This window comes from Rhinatrema bivittatum, chromosome 6, assembly GCF_901001135.1.
Source record: "Rhinatrema bivittatum chromosome 6, aRhiBiv1.1, whole genome shotgun sequence".
NCBI classification, from domain to species: Eukaryota; Metazoa; Chordata; class Amphibia; order Gymnophiona; family Rhinatrematidae; genus Rhinatrema; species Rhinatrema bivittatum.
The window spans coordinates 245780001-245802344 of record NC_042620.1 but is presented as its reverse complement, the minus strand read 5'-3'; the positions used below and the strand labels follow the sequence as shown (position 1 = coordinate 245802344).

Here is a 22344-nt window from a genome sequence, read left to right as displayed (position 1 = left end):
GTCATATGCAAAGCACTGATAAGGAAGGCAAAGAAAGAATTTAAATAGAAGTTTGCTGTGGAAGAAAAAACTCATAATAAAAACTTTTTCAGGTACATTCGAGGTAAAAAGCCTGAGAGGGAGTCAATTGGACCATTAATGATCAAACGGTAAAAGGAGCACTTAGGGATGACAAAGCCATAGCAGAGAGACTAAATTAACTCTTTGCTTCAGTATTCACTGAGGAAGATGTAAAAGATATTCCTAGGGGCCCTGTCACTCTTACAACACTGTAAATCATATACTAAATACCATGCACATTTTTCAGTGTGCAAATGTGAAATAAATAATTGTTTGGTTGTTATATTATTATTGTCCAGTACATTGTATGCCGCACATTTTCTTTTTGTGATTTTCCTATATGTGTGTGCTGTTCACTCCGCCTCTTCTCTGTGCTAAAGATATTCCTATGCCAGAAATGATATTCAAAGGTGATGATTCAAAGGTACTATAAATCTCAGTGAACCTGGAAGGTGTACTAGGGCAAATTGATAAACTAAAGAGTATCAAAACAATTGGACCAGATGGTATGCATGCCATGTTACGCGTGCCGTCTGCGGCAGATCCGCGGCACTGCCTCCTCACCTTTCCACAGTGACTCCAGCTTCTGATTCCTCCTCGCTGGTGGTGGTGGGCCGTCAGCTCCATCCTCGGGCCTCCCCCAATGCCTCTGGCCCTGCCATAGTCCCTGGCGTTCCCGGTCCTGCTGCCACTTCCATTGGCCTCTCTGTGTGGCTAGCGGAGAGAAGCTACTACTCGTGCCGCGCCTCTCCCTAGGTGCGCATGTGCACCATTGATCCTTAAGTAGGGACTGCGGCAGGAACCTATCCGCGGCCCCGGATGATGACGTCAATTCAACTACAGTATTTAAGCTCAGGCTCCGCTCCCTAGCGTTGCCTTTGCAACAGGTCCCCTCACTGGTCGAGAACTCGTTGCCTCCTAGCGATTCGTCTCATCCCTGCGTTCCTGTTCCTTGATGTTCCTGGTTCCTGTCTCTTCGTTACTACTTCACTTCATCCCTCGGATTGACTACACGGACTTGACTTCGCTTTGCCTGACTTCACCACTGACTCTCTCCAAGCCCGGATCTTTGCTTTGCCTGACCACGCCATTGACTCTCTCCAAGCCCGGACCTTTGCTTCGCCTGACCACACCATTGTCTCTCTCCAAGCCTGGACCTCCACTTCACCTGACCACGCCGTTGACTCTTTCCAAGCCCAGACCTCTGCTTCATCTGACTATGCTATTGCCTATCTCCAGACGCAGACCTCTGCTTCGTCCGACTATGCTATTATCTCTGTGATTAGACCTCTGCCTTGCCTGACTATGCACTTGACCATCTCCGTGATCAGATCTCAGCCTTGCTTGCTACTGCTTTCAGATTGCCGCCAGCCCTGACTCAAGCCTGCTCTTGGACACCTCTTCAGCTTACTCCCTGGGCGTGGTCTCTTCAGGCTTTGGCCTGCTTTTGCTCGAGTACCTCTGTTCCATTGGCACCAGAGCTTCCAGGATATTACTCAGTCCAGGGTAAGACTGTATCATCTCTAACCTGCTGTCTCAGGGTTGAATCACCTCTTTCTTCGACTACATACAGAGACCCACCTAAGTCCTGCCGGCCCCGGCAACCAAAGGCTCAACCCGCGGGGAACGAGGGCTGGTATAGGTAAAGTTCCTGTGGCCTCTGTCTATCAGCCAACTTCTCCTGCCGACAATGGGGACCCGTAGATCCTTGCTTACAGGTTGCGTCAACCCCACCTCGGCCCAAGGGAACACCTCCAACGCAAGATCCCAGAGTGCTGAAAGAACTGATAAATGAAATTGCAAACCTGCTGTTGGAAATATAAAAATTATTAATAATATCATCCATGATACCTGAAGCTGGAAGGTTGCCAATGTAATGCCAATTTTTAAAAAGGGATGAAGGGGTGATCCAGGAAATTACAGACCAATGAGTCTGATGTCTGTGCTAGGCAATATGGTAGAAACTAACATACAGAATAAAATTGCTGAACATATAGATAATAGGGATGTGAATCGTTTTAGGACGATTAAAATTATCGTCCGATAATTTTAATATCGTCTTAAACCGTTATGGAACACAATACGATACAGATTCTAACGATTTATCGTTATAAATCGCCGGAACCCTCGCTGAACGACCTCCTGCAGTCGATCTCCTGCCGGCGCCATTTTCCGTACGAAAACGATTCGCGGCGGGAAATCGCTCCCTGACCCCCGCTGGACCTCCAGGAACTTTTGGCCAGCTTGTGGGGGGCCTCCTGACCCCCACGAGACTTGCCAAAAGTCTAGCGGGAGTCTGGAAGGACCTCCTGCCGTCCAATCTTTTTCGTCTATGGCCGCCGCCATTTTTCGGCGCCATTTTGGAAAATGGCGCCGGCTGAAGACGACAAGATTCAGGAGCAGGAGCCCGTTCCGGACCGCTGCCGTTCCGGACCGCCGCTGGACCTGCAGGTTATTTAAGTTATTTGGGGGGGGGTTCGGGAGGGTGGGGGATTTAATTTAAAGGGTCAGGGGTGGGTTTTAGGGGGTTTTAGTGTGCCGGTTTTTCGATTTTTCGATTTTTCGATTTTTCGATTTTTAACGATTTTTAACGATTTTTCACGATATTTTACCCCCCCAAACGGCAACAATACGATTCCCTCCCCCTCCCAGCCGAAATCGATCGTTAAGACGATTGAGGACACGATTCACATCCCTAATAGATAAGCATAGTTTAATGGGACAAAGCCAACATGGATTTAGCCAAGGGAAGTCTTGCCTCACAAATTTGCTACATTTTTTGAGTGCACAAATAAACATGTGGATAAAGGTGAGCCAGTTGATATAGTGTATCTGTATTTCCAGAAAGCATTTGACAAAATCCCTATTGAGAGATTTCTTAGGAAATTAGAAAGCCATGGGATAGGTAGCAGTATCCTATTATGGATTGCCAACTGGTTAAACAGATAGAAAACAGAGAGTAGGGCTAAATGGTAAATTTTCCCAATGGAAAAAGGTGAATAGAGGAGTACTTCAGGAATCTGTTCTGGAACAAATACTTTTAAATATATTTATAAATGACCTGGAAATGGGAACAAGTGAGGTGATCAAATTTGCTGATGATATAAATTATAAAAATTAAGAAAAAGACTATTATCGACCAATATTTAGACAGGACCCATATGTGCTGAAAAGTGAAAGGAATATAAGTAATCTCACCATGGCTGTTATGAAGGTCCTTATAAATTGAGTGGATTGCTCTTTATACTACTATGGCCCAGTGCAATTTACAAAATATAAATTAAATGTCAATTGCTACCTTATACTTTTTAATGCATCATTTTTGTTGATAAGAATCCAACAATGATTAGTGAAACCAAACAAGAAAATGATGATTTGCGCTTTATTGATGTATTATATTATACAGAGGTTCAACATGTATGACTCTATAGGATAGCAAGTGTTGCTTACCTGTAACAAGTGTTCTCACAGGACAGCAGGATGTTAGTCCTCACATATGGGTGACATCACAGGATGGAGCCCTGTATGGAAACTTTTCTGTCAAAGTTTCTACAAAGCCTTGACTGACACTGGCACACTGAGTGCACTGAGCATGCTCAGCCTGCAATTATCCCTGTGAGCCACAGGTGTCTCCCTCAGTTTCGTCTTATAGCTAAAATTGCAAGGGAAACTTAAATAAAAGTGAAAACGTATACAGACCCAACTCCGCGGGGTGGTGGATGGGTTTCGTGAGGACTAACATCCTGCTGTCCTGTGAGAACACCTGTTACAGGTAAGCAACACTTGCCTTCTCACAGGACAAGCAGGATGGTAGTCCTCACATATGGGTGAGTACCGAGCTGAGGAAGCCCGAGAGTGTACCAAATGCACCCAAAATGCATGAAAGGCGCAATGACGGGGGTGGAATTTGGAACGCAGGGCATCCTGAAACCCGTAACGGGTTGGTGGAAGGATGTTGGGTAGTTAAACTGAAAAGAATAAGAGTAGCTGGACTGGCCAAACATGGAGCATGCCAGCTAGTCGTATATAAGCAGTAATGGGCCGCAAATGTATGGAGAGAGTTCCAGGTTGCAGCCTGATAAATATGTACAAGCAGCAGTGGCCGAGGGGAAGCTATTGAGGCTGGGATGGACGCAACAGAGTGTGGTTACACACAGTGTTGTAGTGAAATGATTGCTTGTTGGTAGGAAAAGAGATAAGGACCGTCAATTAGGAGGAATAGGTCTGTTTGCCCACTGAAACTTGCAGCTTAGCTCTTGCCACAGAAGGAAAGAGTTCGGTGGAATTCCTATAGAGTATAGTGTGATCTAGATAGAATGCAAGTGCACTATTACTGTCCAAGGAGTGGGAAAAAACCTCTCGCTTTGGTGAGAGAGAGGTGTTGGGAAACATGGACAGAGTATATTCTCAGTAAGGTGAGATGCAACGTCTACCTTAAGAAAGATATGAAGTTGAATACGTAAAACCACTAGGTCATGGAGGAACGCAAGGTCGGATGAGTATATAACAAGGTGTGTAACTCACTGACCCTGTTGGCAGAAATGACATTTTTGAGGGAAAGAATTTCCCATGTCAAACTGTGAAATGAGAGGAAGGGATAGGCTCGAACGGAGAACATATGAGACTTATAAGCACAAAATATAGGTTCCATTCCGTGACTAGTGAAAATAGAGGCGGCTTGATCAGTGGATAATTCATGGTAAGCTGACTCAGAAGGGGTTTACCGTTAATCGGGTATCCCCACTCCGAAACGATACACCAATTGGAACAGAGGTGTACATATGTGGAGGATGTCTGGGGAGCAGAATCCGAGGGAGCAAGAGAGAAAAGAGTGGTATAGAAAAAAGAAAAAGGGAAATACCCTTTTATATGCGTCATGTGGTAAATCATGCCATTTTGAATGGTAGGATTTATGTGTGGAAGGTTTTGTGACGCTACCAATATCTGAGAACATCAGTGAGTCTACGATTTGTGACTGACTGGTGAGAAGGCGAATTGGTTACCGGTGTGATAGATTGAGAAGCATGGGAAGCATACTGGTCTCGGCCAGGGCGTGGGTCTGAGGAACAGTGAACCCCATCCCGGTTCAACATTAGAAGAGTGCTGGCTATGAGAGGCAGCAGAAGAGACACATATAATAGGGCCTTGATGGAACAAAGGCACCTATGGGAACGCATTGGAAACATGTGTAGGGAGGAGAATCCGTGCACCGTATGGTTCGATGCAGACACAGAGGGCAAGTTCGGTTGAACCCAGCGTCACATGTAGTCCGAGACCATTCGAGAGCATGGAAACCTACATGGAGAAGGTCTGCTAGTGCGTTCAGTAAGTCTTTTAGATAAGTGGCCCGAGGATGCATAGAGTGAGCAAGAGCCAAGGGTAGAGCTGCGCAGCTTCCTTGCAAAGCAGCTAAGAGGTTGTGCGTGCTTGTGTGTTGGAAAGCACATTGTTCCTATGCTGTCTGTCTGTATGCACAAAGATTTGTTGCAGAGGCAGTATTGGAAGGCATAAGGGTATACCTCATGGCTACAAGGTCCAAGAAGTTTATGTGAAACTGTGCCTGGAGAGGAATAGACGCATATTGGGTTGAGAAGATTTTAGGTCAAACTTACAACCCTGAGTAAATGCGAGCATGAGCAGGATCAGACTAGGTTTTGGTTCCAGATCTGCAATATAGATGAGGGACGAAAGCGGTTGAACAACTTAGACCCACTGATAATAGAATTTCACTGAATCTAGCCCATAGCAGTTTTGGATCTATGAGGAAAGTGCATAGTGAAAAAACCCCATAGCCCGACAATGAAGAATTGAGGGGCTGAGGTTATGGAATATGCATGCAGGGGCATGTAGGAATTTATTAGAATGTCTGCGGGGTTGCTGAACAGGAAGGTCATTGTGACTGTGGTGTCCAGAAGTGTTATATAAGGGATTTATGGCAGTGACAGTAATCCCAATTAATAAAAGTATAGTGAGTCATGAAGAAGTTAGATATCCTTGCATGGACTGACTGTGGTTATGCAGCTGTCCATGCAAGGAAAGCATAAATAATGTTGCACTCTGCAGAGAAACAGCAGTCACCGATAGTGATTCAATGAATACCCCAGTTGCCGAAGCTGGTGCAAATGGCAGAGCTTGGGATTGTAATATTTTTGACTCACCATGAAGCACATAGAAAGATTAGAGATAATGTACTTACTGCGATATGGAAGCATGGTAATGAGAGATATCATTTTACCTGTGCCTTCTGAAGAAAGTTGGTATTTCTGAGGTCCAGGATAGGTGGAGAGTAACTACTTTCTGTTGAAAGAAAGAATAGTGTAATTAAAACTCCCCAACCCCCTCCCCCTCTCTGCGCTTTGTAGCATCTGGGGGAGTGTACTGGGAAGTTTGGTACAAGGTGGGGTGGCCGCTCTGATATCCGGCCAGTTGGGAGGCCAGGAGGTGTCCAACTGGAGGGGCTTATGTAATCTGGATATCGTGTAACCTCCCACGGGAGCGTGAGCGGTAAAGTCTTACCCGCATTTCTGTGTGCCATCAGGCTTCGAGGTGGATTTGCATTTGAGGCAGTATTTGCTGGATCTCGTGTTTAGCAGATCAGCGAATGCACCTGGAACTTTGGTTCTGAAGCAGGAACCAGAAGCCAAAACATGAATCAGTACAGAGCCTCATTGCTGAAGAAAGGAAGATTCCCTGATGCAATCCCAAAGAAATGATAGAGAAGTTCTCTTGGTATTGTGGCTGACATAGCTTGCATAGCGATATGTGACACTAATATGGTTCTTGGAAGGTACATGACCTAGAACTTTTCAAACCATGTGGCTCGAATTAGAGAACACATCTCAATGGGAATGCCGCAGAAGCCGGTACTTACCATCCAACGTGGATCATTGAAAGACGAGCTGGTGAAGATTGCTGGCTCCGTGGATTCCAGGACGGCATCAGTGGCATGGCTACGGGCATCAATGGTATGGCCACAGACGTTGAAGGTATTGATTGGATTGACTCGGGCACCAATGGCATCCATGGCATCCATGCCATGGACATGGGCATCAATGGCACTGACATGGACACCGATGGAATCAATGTTGGCATGGACTCCATCAATGGAATTGACATTGGCATTGATGGAATCCACTTTGGCATCGATGCCACCCATGGAATTGGCATCGATGCCAGCCATGGAATTGGATTGGGATTGATGCCCATCGATGGAATCAACATGGCATGGATGCCCATCAATGGAATCGATCTGGCATTGAAGTCCATCGATGGAAATGACCTGGGCATTGATAGTCATTGATGGAATCGACCTGGCATCGATGGCCATCGATGGAATCGACCCGGCATTGATGGCCATCGATGCCAGGTCATTTCCATCGATGGCCATCGATGCCGGGTCGATTCCATTGATGGACATCAATTCCCAGGTTGTTTCCATTGATGGGCATCCATGCCAGGTCGATTCCATCGATGGGCATAGATGCCAATGCCAATTCCATGGGTGACATCAATGCCAAAGTGGATTCCATCGATGCCAATGTTAATTCCATCAATGGAGTCCATGCCAACATTGATTCCATTGGTGCCCATGTCAGTGCCATTGATGCACTTGTCCGTGGCATGGATGCCATGGACACCATTGGAAATGACCTGGCATTGATGGCTATCGATGGAAATGATCTAGCATCAATGGCCATCGAAGGAAATGACCTGGCATCGATGGCCATCGATAGAATCGACTTGGCATCGATGCCCATTGATGGAAAGGACCTGGGCATCAATGGCATCCATAAAATAAAGGATGGCATCAATGGAAATGACCCTGGCATCAATGGAAGTGCACTAGGTGATGGTGGCATTGATTTGGGCATGGATGGCACCGATGAGACAAGGTGTACGTCAATGGCATCCATCCAGGCAATCATGGCACCGATAAAACTCAAGGAAAAATCAGTGCCATGGATGAAAAAACATGGATGGCAATGATAGAAATGATGCAGGAACGATGGCATCAGAGTACCGCGGGGGGAGGGGTACCGATAGCATCTAAGAATCCAGGATGGTCTGAAGGGGGTACAGATGGTAGTGAAGGGGGCATCGACTGTGTGAGGGTACGAGGAAATCGAAGGACCTGAATCGACAGAGGCCCTGGCAGCAATGGAAACCGTGGAAATCCCTGTCCCACTAGCGCTAATAATCAGGCAGAGTGTCACAGAGGGACACTCACAGACTATGTGTGGCTAACTGAAAACATAGGGAGAGGGAAGGCCGCAGTCGGTTGGCAGGCCAGGGAGGTGACAGGAACCGACCGAAAAAACAGGGCATAGTACTCACCGAGCGTCGAATAAACATATGCAAAGGGAGACCCGTGCAGGGAAAAGTGTTTGTGAAGTAAACGTTTAAGTATTTACTTGTGGAAAAAGTGTTAGAATTTCTCACAGAGCTCATAATCACTATGTTACTGCAAAGTGGAAAAAAGAAGACTGAGGGAGACACCTGTGGCTCACAGGGATAATTGCAGGCTGAGCATGCTCAGTGCACTCAGTGTGCCAGTGTCAGTCAAGGCTTTGTAGAAACTTTGACAGAAAAGTTTTCCGTACAGGGTTCCATCCCGTGATGTCACCCATATGTGAGGACTACCATCCTGCTTGTCCTGTGAGAAAAATCTTTAGGGTTGATCCCTCCTGAAAGAAAGCTGAGGTAAATAGATACTGAATTTGACCAGGTCTAGCAATTAAAAATAATAAGTATTCAAAGCTGGAGTGATAGCTGCAAGGGAGGCTGGACAGGGTGAAAATGAATGTCTAACAAAGCATTTCAAACCAGGAATTGATCAGTTGCCTCATTCCCCTGTGCAATGCATTATCCTCATTATTCCTTTTCAGGTGCTCAAAGTCCCTATAGAAAAAGGCATGGAAATGGTGATTATCAGGCAAATATCTGGTCAGCATCTTTTATTTACAGCAGTTGGTAGTTTGCAAAATCCCACTACATGTCCCCCAAGAAACCAAAAATATTTTGGGTGAATTAAACTCATACAAGTTGATATTCTAAAAAAGCAGAGCAACAAAATTTAGCCACCTAAGGCCTGGATTTTCTAAAATTGCACGGCTTCCTGAATCCAGCAGTAACGGGGGGTGGGCCTGCGAAAGCCGGCAGCGATCGCACCACCACACTGCCGGCTTTCGCACCCAGTAGCGCCACCGTGAAAGGTGGTGCTATTGGGTGCGCTACTGGCGGTGATAAGGGGTCTTACCTTATTGCTGCCAACAAAGTTATCGCCTAACTAGATAGGATAGAAAATTACCCCCTAAGCTAGGTATCTATTGTCTGCAAATAGGGGCTCATTCATTAAACCATAGTATTTTCCCCCCAGGTTAAAAGAGTATAGGAGTCACAAGGTGGCGGTAAATGACCCTGCAATTTTGAGTCCTGTGGTAAAATACCATGAGGAAAATACAGCAGCAGTAAATGCCCCCATAGAACATGAAATGTAAACCCCAGGAATGTGGGACTTTCATCACTTAAAGGAGACACTTTGTCCCCCTTTTACCTCTCCAAAAGTCATTAAAAACCACGGGGTCTCCGCAGACTGCCTCCCTCCTGCCCTAAGTGCTGGCCTTTGTTTAAAAAAATGTTTTAAAGTTGGCACCAGGTCTTGCCCCAAATCCCAACTCCTCCTCTTCAATAAAAAATTATGGTCCCCGGAGGCCAGGACTCCCATCTTAGGCCACCATCTGGAATTCCTACTTACTTAATATCCTCCTTTAATTCATGAGAGCTAATATAATTTCTTAAACAGTTTTATATTTTTTGATTTGTGAATTGTCTAAATTTAAGTATGCAATTATGTACGTTTTTAACTGTAAGCCGCTTAAACCCTAGGATAATATGACATACAAATTTTAAAACAAATAAATACTCATAAATGAGTCCCTGGTGGTCCAGTCAGAGCCCAAAGGACCCTTTAAGCTCCAGTCCTGGCGGTGGCCATTTTTCAAAATGGTGCCAGCTAGTTCTTTGCCCTTATCATGTAATGTTGGCAACTGTGACCATCTTGAAAAATGGCCACCACCAGACCCAGAGCCTTCGGAGACATTCTGGGTTCCCACTAGACCACCAGTGACTCATTTGTGAGTTATGGGGAGTTCTGGAGGATGGGGGTCCTAGCTTCTGGGGGCCAGACTCAGTTGTAGCTAACTTCCATTCAAACAATGCACCCTATGATTTTTTTTAGGCAACCTGGATTTTTTGGTTTGCATTGTTTAGGGTATGGATGAACAAATTAGTGTATGGATGATCTAATTAGCATGCATGAACTAATTAGCATTCACCACGATATTAAGTCGGAGGAACCACAGAAATTTTTGAGGGTTAAAATGTGCACTTTGGGCACACTTTTTTTTTTTACATAAGGGGTAGTAGCTAGTCTCATCAATATGGAATTTACATGTGATGAGCGCTATTAGCTACACACTGGTTTGGATGTATGTTTTGGAAGCGCTGATCCCCTTATTACGTAAGCGGTTATGGACGCGCGTCAACCTGTGCACTAGCCTAAGCGTACAGTATTGTATTGGTCTGTTTGGTTCTCTGGCCTGATTCCTCCCTGACCTCGCCAACATTTTCGGAGCTATATTTAGGAACTTAGTAAAAAAAAACAAAAAAACAATTAGTTGCTCTGGGTAATTTTCAATTTGACAGTTTAGGCACCTTAGGTGCCTAGATAGCAGAGTTGCTTACCTGTAACAGGTGTTCTCACAGGACAGCAGGATATTAGTCCTCACATATGGGTGACATCATCAGGATCGAGCCCAATCACGGAACACTTTTGTTAAAGTTTCTAGAACTTTGACTGGCACCTACTGGGCATGCCCAGCATGGCACTAACCCTGCATCCAGCAGGGGCCCCCTTCAGTCTCGTGTATAGTAAAAAGCACGTGCGAAAAATAAAATAATAAATCACAAGTGAACCCAACTCCACGGGGTGGCGGGCGGGTTTCGTGAGGACTAACATCCTGCTGTCCTGTGAGAACACCTGTTACAGGTAAGCAACTCTGCTTTCTCACAGGACAAGCAGCATGGTAGTCCTCACATATAGCTGAGTAGCGAGCTGAGGATGCTCGAGCAATGCACCAAATGCACCCAAAGACATGCAACAGGCACAACAACAGGGGTGGATTTGGGTAGGAGGGCATCCTGACAACCCAGAACAGGTCGCTGGTAGGATGTTGGGTAGTTAAGCTGAGAATAGGTTGCGTAGAACAGACTGGCCAAAAATGGAATCCTGTCTGCCAGCTTTCTCTAAGCAATAATGGGCTGCGAAGGTATGGAGAGAATTCCAGGTTGCAGCTTGACAAATATCGATAAGTGGCACTGAACAAAGGTGTGCCACTGAAGTTGCAACGGCCCTTACAGAGTGTGCTTTCACACGGTCTCGTAACTGAATGCCTGCTTGCTGGTAACAAAAAGAGATACAGTCTACCAGCCAGGACGAAAGGGTCTGTTCCCCACTGGATTTCCCAATTTGATGTTATCAAAAGAAACAAATAATTGAGTGGATTTCCTGTGGGCTGACATGTGCTCTAGATAAAATGCTAGGGCACGTTTGCAGTCCAGGGAATGTAGAGCCCTTTCTCCTGGGTTTGAATGGGGCCTTGGAAAGAAAGTAGGTAAGATGATGGATTGATTAAGATGAAATTCCAACATGACCTTTGGTAAAAACTTAGGGTGTGTACGGAGGACTACTCTGTCATGCAGAAATTTAGTGTAAGGCGGGTAGGTGACTAATGCCTATAACTCACTAACACTGCGAGCAGATGTTATAGCGAGAAGAAAAATTACTTTCCAGGTCAGACAGCGCAGATTGCAGGATTGGAGAGGCTCAAATGGAGGTTTCATGAACTGTCCTATGACCAGGTTAAGGTTCCAAGCGGGGTTCGGAGGGCGCAAGGGAGATTTCAGGTGGAACAAACCTCTCATGAAGTGTGTGACTAAGGGATGTGTCGAAATAGAGACATCTCCCACTCCATTGTGGAAAGCGGCTACCACACTGACATGAACTCTTATCGAGGAAGTTTTCAGGCCTGACTCTGAGAGATGCGAGAGATAGTCCAGAAAATTCGCAGTGGAACAAGCGAAGGGGTCGATGGACATAGATGTGCACCAGACCGTAAACCTTTTCCACTTAGAGCGATAAGAGCGTCTCGTGGAAGGCTTTCGTGAAGCTACCAGGACTCGGGACACTGACTCCGAAAGGTTAAGGGGTTGGAGTATCAACCTTTCAACATCCAGGCCATCAGAGACAGGGCCAGGAGGTTGGGGTTGTGCAGGCGCCAGTTGTTCTGAGTTATCAGTAGCAGGTCTGTCCCCAGGCGAATGTGTTGGTGCACTGAGAGGTCCTGGAAGATTGGGATCCAGACTTGGCGTGGCCAGTGAGGGGCTATCAGAATCATGAAGCCCCTGTCCCTTCATAACTTCATGAGAGTCTTCAATATGAGTGGAAGTGGAGGGTACGTGGAGGGCATGTACCATGAGAGGGTGAAAGCGTCCCTCGGCTGTGAGTGGCGGCTGTGAGTGAGGGAGCAGAAGGTCTCTACTTTGCGGTTGAGAGGTTGCGATGTTGGGGTTGAGAGACCATTCGTGCGGATGGAAGGTTCGACTCAACTTGTCTGCTAGGACATTGTCCACACCCACCAAGTAGGTCTCTCTGAGGTACATCGAGCAGGAAAGAGCCCTCACCCATATCTGTGCAGCTTCCTGACACAGAAGGTAGGAGCCGTTCCCCCTTGCTTGTTGATGTACCACATCACCACCTGGTTGTCGGTCTGAATGAGGATGGCCTTGTTTGAGAGGCAATCCTGAAAGACTCTGAGGGCATATCTGATCGCCTGAAGCTCCAGGAAATTTATCTGATGTTTGGCTTCCTCTGGAGACCAGGTTCCCTGGGTCTGGAGGCCATCGAAATGAGCACCCCAACCTAGGTTGGAAACGTCTGTTGTCAGGATAATTTGAGGTCCTGGAGTTTGAAAGGGAAGGCCTTGAAGAAGATTGGAGAGCTGCATCCACCAGGCCAGCAACATGCGGAGCTGCTTGGTAATGTGGACAATGCAGGACATTGAATGATAAGCCTGAATGCACTGGGACTTCAGGGACCAGTGCATGACTCTCATGGTGAGGCGAGCCATTGGAGTGACATGTACAGAAGATACCATGTGACCAGCAAAATGAGGAAATGATGAGCTGTTGTGTAATCTCGATCCTGGAGGCATTGCGCTAGGGACATGAGAGTATGATCTCGATCCTGAGAGAGGAATGCTTTTGCTTGCATGGTATCCAGGTCAGCTCCTATAAAAGATAGGGTTTGAGATGGAAGTAGGCCGGACTTGGGATAGTTGATCAGAAACCCGAGAGACAGCAATGTATGGAGAGTTAGATGAAAGGAGGCTAGTGCATCCTTTCAAGTTGGAGCCCTTATCAGCCAATCGTCGAGATGAGGGTAGACATGGACGCCCTGACACCTCAGGTAGGCCGTGACCACTACAAGGCACTCGAGGTGCGGATGCTAGGCCAAAGGGCAGTACCCGGTACTGGAAGTGCTGGGGGCCGACTAGGAATCGAAGGTATTTGCGGTGAGACGGAGTGATCGAAATGTGTGTATACGTGTCCTGAAGATCCAGAGAGCAAAGCCAATCCCCTCTTTGTAGAAGAGGAAGTAGAGAGCCCAAGGTTACCAACCTGAACTTTTCCTTTTGTAGATACTTGTTAAAGGTCCAGAGGTCCAAGATTGGATGAATGCCTCCTGACTTTTTTGGAATGAGGAAATACCGGGAATAGAATCCCTGCCCCTGCTGGGAGAGGGGAACCGGTTCTATCACCCAGGACTTCAGGAAGGTTGAAACCTCCTCCTCCAGAAGAGAGGAGTGGTCGGATGATCCCCACATCGTCCGAGGTGGGGAGTCTGCTGGTACAGACAGGAAGTTGAGGTGGTAACCTTGAGTCAGTACAGCAAGTACCCACTGATCTGAAGTGATCATGTGCCATATGTTGGTGAAGTGGCACAACCGACCGCCAACGGGTATGAACGGTAGAGGAGTTTGGCTTATGCTCTCCAGCGAGGAGTCAAAATCCAGCTGCTGGACCCGATGGAGGAGCTGGCTGATTTTTCTGAGGCCTGGATTTGTTTGGCCTGATCTTTCTGGTAAGGTTTGGAGGGGCGACCTAGAGTAGCTGGAGGATATCTCCATGGCTTGAAGGATGGCCACTTAGAATCTCTTCGGAATGTTCTTTTAGAGGTAGATGGATAATCAGAAGGCACCGATGAAAGCTGGTGTAGCGTCTCGTGGTGGTCCTTGAGCTGTGTTATAGTTTCTTGGATTTTGTCCCCGAAGAGATTATCTCCAGCGCAGAGTAGGTCAGTCAACCGGTCCTGCACTTCTGGTCTTAAGTCAGAGGACTTCAGCCAGGCCCATCTTCGTGTACTAATCCCCGCTGCAGACACCCTAGAAGCAGTGTCAAAAATGTCATAGGCAGCATGGACCTCATGCTTGCCAGCATCTAGACCCTTCTGAGCCAGGGTATTGAGTTGATCCTGAAACTGGTTGGGTAAAGATTCAGAAATTTCCTGGATCTTTTTAAATAGGTTTCTGTTATACTGGGTCATGTATAACTGGTAGGAAGCAATGCTAGAAATAAGCATTGAGCCATGGAAAACACGACGGCCAAATGCATCCAGGGACCTCTGTTCTTTCCCTGGAGGTATGGAAGAGTGTGGCTTAGAACTTCGTGACTTTTTCTGGGCTGATTCGACAACCACAGAATGGTGATCCAGGTGGTACAGATCCTGGATGTTCCTAATTCCTCTTCAACAAGTCCAGGAGGATTTCATGGACATGATCTCCTTGGGTGCATCTATGAATTGGAGCATTTCCAGCATCTTGTGTCTGGAGTCCTCTTCCATCTGAAGTTGGAATGGTATGGCTTCAGACATTTCCTTTATAAAATTAATAAAGGACAGGTCCTCTGGAGGAGAACATCTTCTCTCTGCAGGGGGAGATGGCTCTGAAGGTAGATCATCAGAATCCTGGGAAGAATCATCGGTCCAAGGATTGTAAGGCTAATCACCTGCTCCCACAGGATCTCCAGAGGGGAGTAATGGTGCAATTTCTGAAGGATCAAGGCTAGGCACTGATGGCATCAATGGTGGCACAGATGGCATCGATGGAAGCACCGATTGATGATGACGTGGTATCAATGGTATCGGTGACATTGATGGGCGAGTCAGTGGTAAGATCCCAGATGGCCCGGTCATCGGTTCCAGCCTCGGTGCTTTTTCATCATCTGATAACAAAGGAATCGGGGTGGAAGGCATTGGACATACCAGTGTCCTCGGTTCCACTGGTGGAAGGGCACCAATCAACGTATTCAGCCTGCCCAGTAGAGGTGCGAGCACCGTGGGCATCAGGTTGGTGACCAGAGCTGGAATCGGTGCTGGCATCGACGGAAGCTGGAAGCCATGCAGTGACTTTCCGATGGCCTCTTGGATCATCTGATCCAATTCCTCGCGGAAGCCTGGGGCATGGAACCCCAGCTCCGGAGTAGGAGGCAGCACTGACGTAGCCGGAGGGTCTACCGGTGAAAGTGGAGTCACAGCTCCCGGCACCAATGAAGGTGGGGAACGCCTCAGTGATCCAGTTGCAGAGGAGGATGGGGCCTTCTCTGGATGGGATTTTTTTGTTGGTGGCTCTGTTCATGCCGATGCCGATGACTTGCCTGGATTAGTGGACTGAGCCTTCCGATGATGGTGTCAACACTTTTCATGATGTTCTCCTCGGTCCTTTTCCGGAGCCGAAGAGAAAGAAGTCGATACTAGAGATGTGAATCGTGTGATCGATCGTCTTAATGATCGATTTCGGCTGGGGGGGGAGGGAATCTTATCGTCGCGGTTTTGTTTTTTAAAATATCAGGTAAATCGTAAATCGGGGGAGGGCGGGAAAACCGGCACACTAAAACATCCCTAAAACCCACCCCGACCCTTTAAAATAAATCCCCCACCCTCCCGAACCCCCCCAAAATGCCTTAAATTACCTGGGGTCCAGAGGGAGGGTCCCGGTGTGATCTTTTATTTTCGGACCTCCGGTGCGCTGTAGAAATGGCGCCGGCGCTATCTTTTCCCTGTCATATGACAGCAGGGCAAAGGTAGCGCCGGCGCCATTTTGTTTTTTTGTCCCCCGACGTCAGGAGCGTAGGAGATCGCTCCTGAACCCCCGCTGGACCCCCAGGGACTTTTGGCCAGCTTGGCGGGGCCTCCTGACCCCCACAAGACTTGCCAAAAGTCCAGCGGGGGTCCGGGAACGACCTCCTAAACTCGAATCGTTTTGCCGTACAGCAAAATGGCGCCGACCATGCCGTACGGTCGGCGCCATTTTGCTGTACGGCAAAACGATTCGAGTTTAGGAGGTCGTTCCCGGACCCCCGCTGGACTTTTGGCAAGTCTTGTGGGGGTCAGGAGGCCCCCCCAAGCTGGCCAAAAGTCCCTGGGGGTCCAGCGGGGGTCCGGGAGCGATCTCCTGGACGCGTGACGTCGGGAGCTAGGAATCAAAATGGCGCCGGCGCTACCTTTGCCCTGTCACATGATAAGGGCAAAGGGCCACCGGCGCCATTTCTCTTCACAGCAGCCGTGGGCAGAGAGTGGGACATCGCGCCGGGATCATCGCGCCGGGACCCCAGGTCATTTAAAACATTTTGGGGGGGTTCGGGAGGGTAAGGGTTTGTTTTAAAGGTTCGGGGTGGGTGTTAGGGTTTTTTTGGTGTGCCGGTTTTCCCACCCCCTATTTAACGATACAATACAAATGCCCCTGACGATAAATCGTGGGCATTTGTATTGTATCGTGCACTCTAACGATTTTGGACGATTTTAAAATTATCTGACGATAATTTTAATCGTTCAAAAACGATTCACATCCCTAGTCGATACCTTCGTGGTAGTTGGTGCAGGGTGGATGACACCGGCGTCCCGCTGCTGGCAAGAGGTTGATGGCACCGGTTCAGATGATGTCGAAGCGCTCAATGGAGTCTGTGGCTTTGCCTGAAAAAGAAACTCCATCTTTTCTGAGCGGGTGTCATTTGGGCATATTTGGTGCATGTTAAGACGTCGAGGTCCGACCCCAAACATAACACACAGACCCTATGCTGGTCTGTGATTGACATTGTCCGAGGACAATTGGGTCATCGATGAAAACCCGACGCTATGGCTTTGACAAAAATTTAGCCGTGGTGCGGTTGATGGCCAGTAGGCCCTTGTTATGAATTGCTCCTCCAGAGGGGAGGAGTTAGCAATCTGTTATGATCTCCTATGCTGATGGGTGTAGCAAGGAGATGGGAGTAGCAATCTGTTATGAACTGCTCCTCCAGAGGGGAGGAGTTAGCAATCTGTTAAATATGTCTCCTGTGAAGGAGGAGTTAGCAAACTGTTATGCTCCGTGGGCGGAGTAAGCAATCTGAAATGGATGTGCTAGGAAGTAGCCTAATGATATGCTCAGCTCCTGTAGAGGGAGTAGATAACAATCTTTTACCAGCGGAGTGCTTGGAGAGGGCACTCAGCTGTAGTAGAATGTAGAATGGTGGATCCTTGGGCCGATGGCAGATGACAGCACCCCCAGGAGGATATCCTGAGAGGGACCACCAGCTAGGCTTGGATATGGAGACAGACAGATAATTCTTTTATTAGACATATTAGTAGAACCATCAGAGGTGGCATTAGTGAGCTGATATGCCCGGCAGGGCTGAAGTCCCTCAGGTACTGGAACTACGATCCCAGGATTGCTGAGCTGTAGAGAAACTATAGATAGTGAGTAGACAGGGTATGCTGTATACATAGCCAGTACTTAGATGATAACTCACATAAGGTCTTGAGGAAGCTCAGTAGCTGGAAAGGGTTAGGCCCTTGAGGAGCGAGTACCTGGTTCCAGGGAAAGCTCTGAGAGCACGATGGTAACTCACAATTGTCTGTATCTGTAATGGCTTCCAGACAGTAGAGAATCTTCAGTGTATTCAGGAACATGGGCCCTCGAGGAGCGAGTACCGGTTCCTATCTGTAATCTGAAATAGTAACTCACAATATCTGTATCTGCGATTGCTTCCAAGCAATAGAGAATCCTCAGAGGGTTTAGGAACATGGGCCTTCGAGGAGCGAGTAAAGGCTCCTATCTGCAATCTGAAATAAAGAAAAGAGAGCGAGGCCCCCGAGGAGCGGGTACCCCTGGTAAGTCCGAGGAGGCAGAGTAGCGTAGAGAGAAGGGGGTCTAGATGAATCCCCACAATCAATCCTTGCTAACTCAAATCGTTAACGAATACTGAGACCTTTTATATTGGAAGTGGATGACGTCATCTCGGGGTTCACGCCCTTGCTGGTACATCAATGGGAGCGCGCGCGCTCACGCGCCCTACGTCATCAGGAACATGGTGGATCCGCAGGGTGGTGCCAGTCCGGGGACGCCGGAAGGAGACAGCAAGGAGACGCCGCGGCAGCAAACATTCATCAGACCCGGAGGGAGTCGCCACAGAGGTAGAGAGGGCGGAGTGAGGGCGTCGAGCAGCGACGGACGCAACAGCCCGGAAGGGATAATTTGACGGGAATCGACCGCAAATGAGGTTAAAGCCTTACCTTACGACCATGGACTATGGAATCGATAGGGGGACTCCTATGGGGTAAAAGTTTTTTGAAATTTTAGAAATAAGTTCTGTGAGGAAATTCCTGTCAGGAATCTCAAGAGCTCCTTAACCCGCGTGGCTACTGCTGGTGGAAAAAAAGAGACTGAAGGGGGACCCCTGCTGGCTGCAAGGGTCGTGCCATGCTGGGCATGCCTAGTAGGTGCCATTCAAAGTTCTAGAAACTTTGACAAACTTTGACAAAAGTGTTCAGTGATTGGGCTCCATCCTGATAATGTCAGCCATATGTGAGGACTACCATCCTGCTTGTCCCATGAGAACTTTTGAATATCAGCCTCATGGTTTCCTACTGAGGAAAAGCCTGAAGTATCTCTACAAAGACAACTATACCTAGCATAAATCATTGAGAACTTCCAGGGAAAGTATAAACCTTTCTACAATACATAAATGAATTTAACTGGCAAGGAATTGCTTGTAACTTTATTAAATATTTTTCTATATATTACCATATTAAGTTATTGCAGACTTTGGACTTGATTCAAATTTTGATAATCTGCTTAAAGGACTTGTATCACACACAAGAAAGGAGTTCCATACTAGAAAAAAATAACTTGGCCAGCTTAGTCATTTTATTTTTTTTTACATTATCTCACTTCAATGCAGGATTGAATTTCAGCAGTGACTTCAACTCAAGCTAATATGTTCAAATCTGTTTTATTAATTTTCAGCATAAAATACAACAAACTGCGGGAACACTGATATACTTTTTTCAGTATCCAGCATCATACACAGTATTCAAGGTGCGGTCTCACCATGGAGCAATACAAATTGGAAAAGAGAGAAACTCTAGTAAACAGCTGGCTGTACTTTACCTGAGTTACACAGACGAGACCAAGAAGAAATAAAACTGTACAGCAAGCAGCAGTAAGAGGCATTCTCATTGTTTTCGTTTCTTTTGGAAATGCATCTTGTATGGCTGTTATCATTGTTTCTGCAAAGGACAAATATGTTTAAAGAGCACTGGATACTGGATATTTTCCAGGGTAAAACACAGGATAATTTTCAAAGAAAAATGTAAATGTAATTTTCAAAGGCTTATTTACCCACATTAAGTGCATTTAACATGCACTTAATTGTTTTGACAATTTCAAAACCTTTGAAAATTGCTACAATATATGCTATTGAATTGTCAATAGATTTTACCCACATAAAGTGTACATTGGGAGTAATTTTCAAAAGGATTTGTATGCTTAAAACTGGGGTTTACACATGTAAATGTATTTTAACAGGTGGATTTTAAAAGCCTAGTGAGCGCCAAAATCAGGAGATACGTGCACAAGTTTGGTTGGTGCATGTTCAGTGGATTTTGAAAGCTGCTTGAGCATGTGCATATCTCCCGCTACATGCACAAATAAAAAGTTTCAAAAAAGGGGAAGGGTGTGGGTGTGCTATGGGTGGGGAAAGCAAATGTTGCTTACCTGTAACAGGCGTTCTCACAGGACAGCAGGATGTTAGTCCTCATATATGGGTGACATCACAGGATGGAACCCAATCATGGAACACTTTTGTCAAAGTTTCTAGAACTTTGACTGGTCCCTACTGGGCATGCCCAGCATGGCACTAACCCTGCAGCCAGCAGGGGTCCCTCTTTAGTCTGATTACAAAGCTAAAGGCAGTGCCGAAAAATAAAATAAGAAAACGAACCCAACACCGCAGGGTGGTGGTCGGGTTTCGTGAGGAATAACATCCTGCTGTCCTTTGAGCACACCTGTTACAGGTAAGCAACATTTGCTTTCTCACAGGACAAGCAGGATGGTAGTCTTCACATATGCGTGAGTACCGAGCTGAGGATGTCCGGACATGCACCAAATGTACCCAAGATATGCAAGAGGCACAACAATTGGGGTGGAATTTGGGAGAGGGCATCCTGAACCCCACCAGGCAGGTGGAAGGGTCATGTCATAAATTAGTTACGCAAGATTGGCCGAAGATGGAATCTTGTCTTCTGGCTTTGTCTAAGCAATAGTGGGCTGTAAACGTATGGAGAGAACTCCAAGTGGCAGCCCTGCAAATGTCAGGAAGCAGCACCGATCATAGGTGTGCTACTGAAGTCGCCATGGCCCTCACAGAGTGTGCTTTAACACGGTCTTGAAGTGGAATGCCCGCTTGCTGATAGCAAAAGGATATGCAATCCGCTAGCCAGGAGGAGAGAGCCTGCTTACCCACTGGCTGCCCCAATTTGTTAGGGTAGAAAGAGATAAATAATTGAGTGCTCTTTCTGTGGGCAGCTGTACAGTCTAGGTAGAACGCTAGAGCTTGATTGCAGTCAAGGGTATGCAGAGCCTGCTCTCCTGGATTGGAATGGGGCCTGGGAAAAAAGGTAGGTAATATAATGGATTGATTGAGATAGAACTCTGATACTACCTTAGGCAAGAACTTAGGGTGAGTGCGAAGTACCGCCGGTCCTGCAGAAGTTTAGTGTAAGGCGGATAGGTAACTAGGGCCTGTAATTCACTAACTCTGCGAGCTGAAGTGCTTGCCAAAAGGAAAATCACTAGGGATGTGAATCGTTTTTTGACGATTTAAAATATCGTCTGATATATTTTAAATCGTCAAAAATCGTTAAAGGCGATATATAATAGGAATTCCCCCGATTTATCGTCAAAAATCGTAAATCGGGGGAAGGGGGAGGGGAAGGGGGAGGGCGGGAAAACCAGCACACTAAAACAACCCTAAAACCAACCCCGACCCTTTAAAATAAATCCCCCACCCTCCCGAACCCCCCCAAAATGTCTTAAATTACCTGGGGTCCAGTGGGGGGGGTCCCGGTGTGATGTTCCACTCTCGGGCCACGGGTTGATAGAAATGGCGCCGGCGCTACCTTTGCCCTGTCATATGAAAGGGAAAGGTAGCGCCGGCGCCATTTTGGTTCCTGTCCCCCGACGTCATGAGCGTAGGAGACCGCTCCAGGACCCCCGCTGGACCCCCAGGGACTTTTGGCCAGCTTGGGGGTGCCTCCTGACCCCCACAAGACTTGCCAAAAGTCCAGAAGGGGTCCGGGAACGACCTCCTGCACTCGAATCGTGTTGCCGTAATGCAAAATGGCGCCGGCCATACGGCCATACGGCCGGCGCCATTTTGCAGTACGGCAATATGGCCATATGGCCGGCGCCATTTTGCAATACTCGGTGCAAAATGGCGCCAGCCGTATGGCCATATTGCCGTACTGCAAAATGGCGCTGGCCGTATGGCCATATGACCGGCGCCATTTTGCACCGAGTATTGCAAAATGGCGCCGGCCGTATGGCCATATTGCCGTACTGCAAAATGGCGCTGGCTGTATGGCCATATGACCGGCGCCATTTTGCACCGAGTATTGCAAAATGGCGCCGGCCGTATGGCCATATTGCCGTACTGCAAAATGGCGCTGGCTGTATGGCCATATGACCGGCGCCATTTTGCACCGAGTATTGCAAAATGGCGCCGGCCGTATGGCCATATTGCTGTACTGCAAAATGGCGCCGGCCATACGGCCGGCGCCATTTTGCATTACGGCAACACAATTCGAGTGCAGGAGGTCATTCCCGGACCCCTTCTGGACTTTTGGCAAGTCTT

General features: G+C 47.3%; 1 protein-coding gene across 5 annotated transcripts in view; it reads right to left on the bottom strand.

Moving 5' to 3' along the window:
- LOC115094055 (sodium- and chloride-dependent neutral and basic amino acid transporter B(0+)-like) overlaps positions 1-22344 on the bottom strand; it is a 440377-nt gene that overhangs the window by 147944 nt on the left and 270089 nt on the right. For 4 of the 5 annotated variants that reach the window (XM_029606711.1, XM_029606713.1, XM_029606709.1 and 1 more), the window contains one exon: positions 19602-19720. The exons of the other annotated variant lie outside the window; for it this stretch is intronic. In XM_029606711.1, coding sequence (XP_029462571.1) covers positions 19602-19720 — 119 coding nt within the window. The remainder of the gene's footprint in view (positions 1-19601; positions 19721-22344) is intronic. 5 annotated transcript variants of the gene reach the window in all.